At 39.6% G+C, this 9827-nt stretch overlaps 1 protein-coding gene across 1 annotated transcript in view; it reads right to left on the reverse strand.

The window, feature by feature from the left end:
- Nucleotides 1–6672, reverse strand: part of LOC133650229 (prospero homeobox protein 1-like) — a 110747-nt gene extending 104075 nt beyond the window's left edge. The window contains exon 1 of the mRNA XM_062047275.1: nt 6448–6672. Within this exon, the coding sequence (XP_061903259.1) occupies nt 6448–6672 (225 nt within the window). The remainder of the gene's footprint in view (nt 1–6447) is intronic.
- Between the last annotated feature and the right edge of the window lie 3155 nt (nt 6673–9827).

The raw sequence follows: 9827 nt of genomic DNA on the forward strand, positions 1-9827 counted from the left end.
GTATTTTAACATAAAATCAAACACTTTTGTGTTAAAATACTGAACAGATGTTTATTGGGATAAGGTAAACATCTGTTCAGTATTTTAACACAAAAGTGTTTGATTTTATGTTAAAATACTGAACAGATGTTTACCTTATCCCAATAAACATCTGTTCAGTATTTTAACATAAAAGCGTTTGATTGTGAGGCATTAAAAACCAAAAAATGCAACGGGTCCATCAGACCCACAAACGCTGGCTGAGTAACAACAATATGAACGTTGCACGGAAAACTTATCTGCCAGTTTCTGCATCCCACAGGGATTCTTCTTTTGTGTTTCTGCACCTGCGGTTCCCACACAAGGTTGCAACATTGTTTGTCAACACTGTCTGCTCTCATTTTCTCGCACATTTGACCCTCTGATGTTCTGTGTACCTACACTCTGTCCTCCTCCTGTCTAGGCCTGCTGTGTGTGTGTGTGTGTGACCTGGCTGAGTAACAACAATATGAATCTTACACAAGAGTTAATGCTGCATTTGATACTGATTGTGTCACAGTCTCTGTCTGTGTGTGTCTTTGTGAGAGTGGGCGTGTTTTTGGGCGTAGGCTTGGCTCCAGCTCTCAGCCTGGCACGGCTGATGCCAGCTCCCTCATCAACTCACCTGTCAACTCATCACCTGCAGCCTATATATGGTTGGACTTCACTCGGCGCGATCGCCAGGACGTTCACAGTTCTACACGTGGTGACGCTTCTAGACCGTTGTTTTCTAGAATTCTAGCTTTTTTGATGATCTTGCTGATCTGCTGTTTTTGTGTTTTTTGCTCCTCGACTTACCCCTGTTTTTCCTCTGCCTTCAGTACTCGACCTACAGTGTGTGCATGCCTACAAGCGCCCTCTTATCCTTCTTGGTTTTTCAATAATAACCCTTGGACTTATGATTCATTTTTGCATTTGGGTCCACCAGTTATACCAATCGTGACAGATTGTCCCTGTAGAGAGCCCGGGATTGAACTCAGGACCTTCGTATTGTGAGGCACATGCACTAAACCCTGGTCCACCGTGCTGCCCGGGAGCAAAAATGTGCTTTGCAAATAACTGTTTGTCAAATTCTGTGCAAATTCTTCACCAAAAAAACATCATTACATGTTATGTAGACCAACATCAAGTGTTTTAAACCTCTTTAAACTTTGTTTTCATTTTTTTGTTTTATATAGTTTCACTTTCATATATTTGTTATATTTTATTAAAATCCCATTTTTTACAGTCTATTTTTTTTTCTTTCAGGTTCAGATATTCTATGATCAGATTTTTTATTTTTATTTTAGGCCAAAATTTAGCATGGGGGTGTGTACTTTGTTGGGATTGTGATTTTGCAGCAACTTATTGAAAAATTTGAGGAAAAATGTTGCCATTATTTGGGGCTCATTGTCTTTTGGGGCGGCGTGGCGCGGTTGGTAGAGTGGCCGTGCCAGCAACCTGAGGGTTCCTGGTTCAATCCTCACCTTCTACCAACTTCGTCACGTCCGTTGTGTCCTTGAGCAAGACACTTCACCCTTGCTCCTGATGGGTCGTGGTTAGGGCCTTGCGTGGCAGCTCCCGCCATCAGTGTGTGAATGGGTGAATGTGGAAATAGTGTCAAAGCGCTTTGAGTACCTTGAAAGTAGAAAAGCGCTATACAAGTATAACCCATTTACCATTTTACTAACATGGAATTAACTTTGGATTTTATGAATTTTTCATACAATTTTTAAATGTACCGTATTTCCTTGAATTGCCGCACGGAATATAGTATTCGCCTGCCTAGAATTACAGCCGGGTCAAACTCGTTTCGCAAAATAATTAGCGCATGCTTGGCACTTCCGCCGGGTCAAATATGAGTCATTAAATGACTTCCGCCTCCTGGTGGTAGAGGGTGCTAGTGATCCTTCTTGCGACTGCTATACTGCAGAAGACCGGTGCTGCAGAAGAAGACAACATGCAGCAAGAGTGAGCAGCCATTGTTTGCTTGCACTTTTACCATGGAGGATTACATATCTAAAATAAAACAGTTTTCTAAACTGGACTTTCAATCGAAGCAGGAGGTAATACTTAAAGGAAGATCTCCATCGAGACAGAGAGACTTTTAAAACTGAAGAAAGATAAGGAAGACTTTTATAGGAGCTGTGCATGGACTCATTTATACCTAAAGGTAAGACCATAATAACGTTTTTTTAATTAAATGTGATTTTCATGATAAGGTAAGCGCCGGAGTGAGAAGAGGTTTTAAAATAATTAGCGCATGCTTGCCAATCCCGCATGCTTTTGGTAAACGCAGGAGTGAGAAGAGGTTTTAAATTAATTAGCGCCCCGGCGGCTATTCAAGGAAATACGGTATTATTTTTTTTATTTCTAACCCTGACCCAATCCAACAAAATGCTTATTAAACTTGACCTTTTTTTCTGTTTTTTTAATCTCATGAGCCTTCTTTGAAATGCCTTCTGCGGTGGAAGTTGCAGTGATTTGTAAATAGTTTGCTGCAAGGAAACTGTAGGAGATAATGGAAGTTGCAACAGATCATTGTTTTATTTTTCACTGTTTTTAAAGTTGGACTGTATTGGATTTACTTGAAAATTTTCACACAGCTGAATTAACTCTAAAAAAAAACACACACACACAAAAAAAACACCTACCGTTTCCAGTCAAATCACAACAGAATTTGGTAAAAATCTGAAGGGGATTGTCAAGCACGTACCTATTTGAGCAAGACTGGTTTGAAACCAGCATGCACCAAAACCTCCTTGCAGGGGCACAAGCGGAACAACAACAAGTCCTTAACCATGTGGCTCCCGGTGATTGGTTGTTATCCTTTCACGACAACTGGATGACATGCATGGCAGCATGTCATCCAAAAGCATTTGGAGCACAACCCATAGGGGGTGACAAATACGACACCCCATGGATTGCCCTAGTTTTTCGCATGATTGTAAATGATGTGATATCAAAGCTGTGTGATACAGAATAACCTCCATTATGTTCAAAATGTCACGATCCCTGGTCCGGATCATGTTTTCGTTATGTTCTGTTAGTTTAACTGCATTAGTTCCTGTTTTTTGTGCACTCTTGTTTGTTTTGGTTGCCATGGTGGCATATGATTTTCACCTGCCGCTGGAGTTCGGACGCTCACCTGGCTCTAATAAAGAGACTATTTAAACCGCCTTTGCCAGTCAGTCGGCCTGGCGTCATTGCTCGTTTCAGGTCTGATTCAATAATTATGCTAGTTATTGGTTTCATGCCACAGTTTCATGTTGTTCTATGCCATAGTTCATGTTAGTTGTTTCATGCCACAGTGTCATAGTTGTTCCATGCCAGAGTTATGTTAGTTGTTTGTTTCTTGCTATGCTATAGTTTATGCTAGTTGTTTGCTTCACGCTATTGTCACGCAACCCTTTACGTAAGTCTTGTTTATTTCATGCCACAGTTAGAGAGTTTTTGCCTGTTATTTTGTAGTTAGATTAATACATATGTTCCTACCTGCAAGCCTTGTCCGGAATAGTCCGTTTGCATCCCGGGAGAACAAACCTCGCAGTAAGCTGCGAAAACCCCGTTATGACAGAAGAACCATGGTAACTAAACAAACAAGGGAGCGCAAACAGGAACTAAAAGAGTCCAAAACTAACAAAAGAATAACAAAAACATAATCCAGACCACAGATCATGACACAAAAGAGGGAGATGACAACATAGGAAACAAAAGACAATATTTTGGGTTGTTTCTTTGTTTGACATCAGGCGTCAGGACTTAGACTTAGACTTAGACAAACGTTACTGATTGGGAAATTGTTCCACACAGTAGCTCAGATTATAAGGATGGAAAGGGTAAGGATGGAAAGGATAATGCAGGTATTAAGTAGACTAAAAATGTACCGTAGTAACAATGTAAAATATAACATATGTAATATTTACATATTATATATACAGTATATAATATATACTGATATTTTTATAAAATATATACAATATATAACAAATCCCATGTGCAATATTACAGTATATGTAACGGCTGCAGCCCAAAAAAAAAAGGGCAGCATAAAATAGAGTAGATCCAGCAGAAAATATACATTATAAACATATATATGGCGAGCAGTTTGTCAACCCGGTTTAAGTCCCTTTTGCTGGTGCTGCTCCCCCAACAAACCACTGCAAAGTACAGGGCACTGGCCACAATAGACTGAAAAATGTGACTGTGACAAATGCCTTTTTCAATACCAATCGTCAAATTGCAGCAATTTTTTCGAATAGTTTACCGTAATTATTCAGTGAATATCGCATCAATCCCAGTGACAAAATGTGAGTAAATGCAAGAGTTGTCTATCTATTGCAGACCTGGGCATTCTACGGCCCGCGGGCCACATAAATTACAAAAATTATGTTTTTTTTTAGTCTACTTACAAAATACATTTAATATAGTATCTATGTCGAGTGTGCAATACAACGGTGATGCTTTTGTTTTGAAAAGCGTTATTTGTATTACTTCCGTGTGGACGTATGCTCGTGCGCGATTGTGAGTGAATGTGAAAAGCGGCAATCACAAATTACCAAATAAATTAAAAAAAACATCTATGTCGTGCGTGCAATACAACTGTGCTGCTTTTATTTTGAAAAGTGTTATTTATGGGCGTATGTCCGTGTGTAACCTGTGAGTGAAGGTGCCCAGCGACAAGTGATGCACGGTTACCCCCGAGATGCTAAAAAGAGAAAAGTTTATGACGATTGCCGTGTTTTCAACAAGACATGGACTGCCAAGTATTTCTTTTCAGAAATTAAAGGTAAAGCCATGTGCTTAATTTGTGGTACACAGGTTGCTGTGCTTGAAGAATATCATTTGAATCGCCACTACACGACGAAGCACGAGGAAAATTACCGGAATCTGTCTGATGAAGCGCGCACAAGAGAGGCTGATGCGTTGATGGTAAAACTGCAAACCCAACAAGGACTTTTTGCCAAATTTCACACCCCCAGAGATGCAGCTGTCAGGACAAGTTTCGTCATTTCCCACAAAATCGCCAGAAAAAGTAAGGCGTTTTCTGACGGAGAGTTTATTAAGGAGTGCTTATTGGACTCTGTTGCGCTGATATGCTCGGAGAAGAGGGGCGCATTTGAGAACGTGTCACTCTCCCGACGCACTGTAACGAGGCGGGTTGAGACCATCGGTGGAAACTTGGAGCTTCAGCTGAAGAACAGAACGGCCGACTCTGACTGTTTTTCGCTGGCTTTGGATGAGAGCTGCGATGTACGCGACACCGCCCAGCTGCTCATCTTCTTACGTGGGATAACTGCAAACTTTCAAATCACGGAGGAGCTGGCAGCCATGTCAGTCAATTAAAGAGACAACCACAGCTAATGACTTGTTCACATAGGTAAATGCGTGTTTGGACATGTTAGGACTGAAATGGGACAAGCCGGCAGGTGTGACAACAAATGGTTGTCCAAATCTGACGGGGGAAAATGTTGGACTTTTAAAGAGGATGCAGGATAAAGTGACAGAAATTGACATTTTTGCATTGTATTATACATCAGGAAGTGTTGTGTAAGACAGTGTTAAAAATAAAGCTTTTGTATAAAGTTAAGTTAGGTTAAATTAAATAATAATTATTATTATTATTATTTATCTTACGGTATATCAAAAATAATTTGAGCAAAATTTAATTGAAATATTGTCGGTGTGGCCCTCCAGCAGTGCTCGGGTTGCTCACGCGGCCCCCGGTAAAAATGTATTGCCCACCCCTGATCTATTGAGATTGATCATTTGGTGCTGATGCAAATAATGTCCGGCCGTGTAGAGGTCAACTCTCCGTTGAACACTGTGGAACGTCGACGTTTTTTTTCTCGATGTCCGCAATGTTTATTAAACTGTTTGCTGAAGCCACTCCACCGGCCCAGGCCCATTTAATGTGTAATACCTTGTCCAAACATCACCGGGATGTTACAACGAGCAAAGTCTGATCCCCAAGGTAAAAAAAAAAACAAAAAACAATCGCCACGACATTGTGGACAAAAAAGCACGGGTCAAATGGCAGAGGCAGGAAAAAAAAAACAGTAGCTTTCAACAAGTTGTTTTTGTGCTTTTTATCCTTTGTTTGCGTCTGTTATTTATGTTGGCAGCAGCTCGTCCCCTGGTTGTGCTTTACTGGCTTGGCTGCGAGCGGTCAATGAATGAACTCTGTTAAAAATGTTGCTTTTTTTTTTTTTCCGTACCATTGGGGGCCAATGTCAAAAGGACTTCGGCCAAAAGCTAATGTCGTTTGATTTTTTATTTATTTTTGATCATTTTCCTCCACTTGTATGGCTTATTTTTGTCTTATCCTGGCCACTTTTTTTCCCACTGCCTTTCTTGCTTTGTCGTCGTTTATGTGTGAAGAGCGATAAATAAAGACAAACGTGAGCGAGACAGTCGCCAGCTCTCTGATAGCATTGTTAGCCTCTCCACCTCTCTTCGCTCCACTGCACATTCGGCCACAGTGCAGCCGGCGCCATCCCCCCCCCCCCCTCTTCGCGCCATCTTGGCCAGGAAGGCTGCTTCCGGGCCCGGTCGGACCAGGACGGAGGCATCATTGTGGAGCTGCATGAAGATGAGCAGAGAGGATCCAGGCCAAGCCCCACACCCAATACCCAAAGCTGGCCTGTGTGGAGACTCCGTGACTGGGCACGGCATCAGGACGTGGGGGCGTGGAGGTCTCAGCAGAGGCAATGCAGTTGTTAGATTAAGACCCTTTCTCAGTAGCACACAAACATAAGCGTCTTCACACACACACACACACACACACACATGCACGCACACACAGCTTCTATTCAGCTCCATCCATGCACCCACCGGAGCAACGTGCATGAATAAATACATGAGCATTAGAGAGCTCCATAGGACTGATAAAAAGAAAAGAAGAAAAAAAAAAAAACATGAATTACAGGAAATGAAAAGAGAACAGTAAATTGAAAAAAGGCAGCGGATGAATAGTTGAGACGGTTTTGTAGCGCAATGGGAGGACAGAGTCTCGGACCACAAAAAGGAATAATTAGCGAAAGTTAAAGTGCCAAGTTTGGGAATGAATGGTCAGACGTGTTTTTTGACGCTACTTCTGTTGGTATTGGCGTGACCACAGACGCTCGCCATGTGAGTTTATATGCAGAGGTGGGTAGTAACGCGCTACATTTACTCCGTTACATCTACTTGAGTAACTTTTGGGATAAATTGTACTTCTAAGAGTAGTTTTAATGCAACATCCTTTTACTTTCACTTGAGTATATTTATAGAGAACAAACGCTACTTTTACTCCGCTCCATTTATCTACATTCAGCTCGCTACTCGCTACTGATTTTTATCGATCTGTTAATGCACGCTTTGTTTGTTTTGGTTCGTCAGACAGACCTTCAAAGTAGGATCTATGGCATGCCTGCGTTTCACCAATCAAATGCAGTCACTGGTGACGTTTGACTCCGTTTCACCAATCAAACAGAGCCAGGCGGTCACATGATTAACTGCACATAAAGTTTCAGCGGCAAACGACAACAAGCTTAAGCTTACATGAACTCAACATCAAATTTGAGGAAGCACATGGCGGTAAGTAACGTAAGTAGATATTTTGGCTGTCACCGTAGGCTGATGTTAGCTTCCCTGCTATGAATCACTGTCAAATGTACATCGTGTGGGGACATTTATTAACGCACTGCAGCCTCATAGACAGACAGACACACACACACACACACACACACACACACACACACACACACACACACACACACACACACACACACAGACACATTCATACAAACACCAATCAGAAGTGCACAGTGTGTTCTCAGGTGCAGCCCACACCTATCGGTTTATGGCTAACTTGTTATTTTCCTTTGTAATTTCTGCCTACTGAGCCTATGGTGCTGTTAAGTTATTGTGGTTTGATTGATTGATTGAAACTTTTATTAGTAGATTGCACAGTTCAGTACTTATTCCGTACAATTGACCACTAAATGGTAACACCCGAATACGTTTTTCAACTTGTTTAAGTCGGGGTCCACGTAAATCAATTCATGGCTCAATTTGCCTTATTTTTTTTATGTTAATGTATTATTATTTAATATATATTCTTGTTTTAGTTGCCTAAGAGATATTCCTGGCTCTGAATTTGCTCATTGCTATTTTTTACGTTTTTGTGCATTATTTGTTGCCGTCATCATTAAACGAACAGGTTACTCATCAGTTACTCAGTACTTGAGTAGTTTTTTCACAACATACTTTTTACTTTTAGTCAAGTAAATATTTGGGTTTTTACTGCTTACTTTTACTTGAGTAATAAATCTCTAAAGTAACAATACTCTTACTTGAGTACAATTTCTGGCTACTCTACCCACCTCTGCTTATATGCTTCAGAAGCGTGACCTGATAAATGAACTTTTACAGTAACTCATTAAAGAAGAAATACAGTGATATTAACCTTTTTATCCTTCACAACTCTGCATATTTGCAGATTTTTGATCACGACTTCTATTTGTTTATCTGGGGAAAAAACAGCCTATTTGTATTTTAAGTCAGCAATAATTTACAATTAAGTCGGAACATTGGTGTATGAACTTTATTGGTTCTTGAACAGGGCTCATAAAATAAATAAAAGTTTGTCTACTGAAGTGCATTCTTCCATAAACAATGTAAACATGAATAATTGGTTCAAGCTTCAACAAAAAGTCCTTATTTTCGTAAAGGTTGCACACTTTCAACAATATATAAGGCGCTATACAGTACTATGTACACTGCAAAATGTCAGTGTTCAAAAACAAGGAAAAAAAATACAAACATTAGGGGTATTTTATTTGAACTAAGCAAAATTATCTGCCAATAGAACAAGAAAGACTTTCCAAAACAAGTAAAATTAGCTAACCTCAATGAACCCCAAAATACCTTAAAATAAGTATATTCTCACTAATAACAAGTGCACTTTTCTTGGTAGAAAAAAAAGAGACCTTTTTTCCCAATATGTTGAAAAATATTCTTAAATGAAGTAAATGCTAGTGCCATTATCTTGACATAATGATATGCGCTCGGCATTACATTTCTTGAAACCAGCAAACTTATACTAAAAACGTATTTATTGTTCTTAATGGAAAGGCAACAAGGCAACATCTTGTTACTCTCGGGGTCTCCTAGCCGTCTAAAAATGCATTTTTCCATCGATAACATGACATCATCGCGCCAAGTGCGTGCTCTTTCAGTCAATTAGTGCGCATATATACAGCCCGGACCCCGGCCAAAATGTTTTTAATTGTAATTTTGAAGAATTTATCTGAATGTGCATGAACCTTATCTGTTCAAAATTGTTAGAAATGTTAAATGTTTAAATATTAACTGTCAGTTTACTGTACTGTGCCAACTGTACTACTATATGAGTACGTATTTTCTCTTGTTTCATTGAAAATAAAACAGCAAAGTCCATTTGGCTGTCATCTGTTTTAATTATAAGACAAATTCGTGTCAAAGTTATGATTTTTTTTTCATGCTTGAAATAAGAAATGATTACTTAAAAAAAGTAGTTTTATACTTGTGAGTGTTGATGACACAGCTTTGCAACAGTTGATATTCTAGTTTCAAGCATGTTTTACTCAATATAGCTCATCAAATCTCAGCAACAAGCTGTAATATCTTACTGAGATCATTTAGGACCAAAACCCTTAAAACAAGTAAAACACTCTAACATAAAATTTGCTTAGTGAGAAGAAGTATCTTATCAGACAGAAAATAAGCAAATATCACCCTTATTTGAGATATTTAATCTCACTTAGATTTCAGTTTTTGCAGTGTATCAAACAAACATAACAAAGATG

The sequence above is a fragment of the Entelurus aequoreus genome, linkage group LG01 (genome assembly GCF_033978785.1).
Source record: "Entelurus aequoreus isolate RoL-2023_Sb linkage group LG01, RoL_Eaeq_v1.1, whole genome shotgun sequence".
Classification (NCBI taxonomy): domain Eukaryota; kingdom Metazoa; phylum Chordata; class Actinopteri; order Syngnathiformes; family Syngnathidae; genus Entelurus; species Entelurus aequoreus.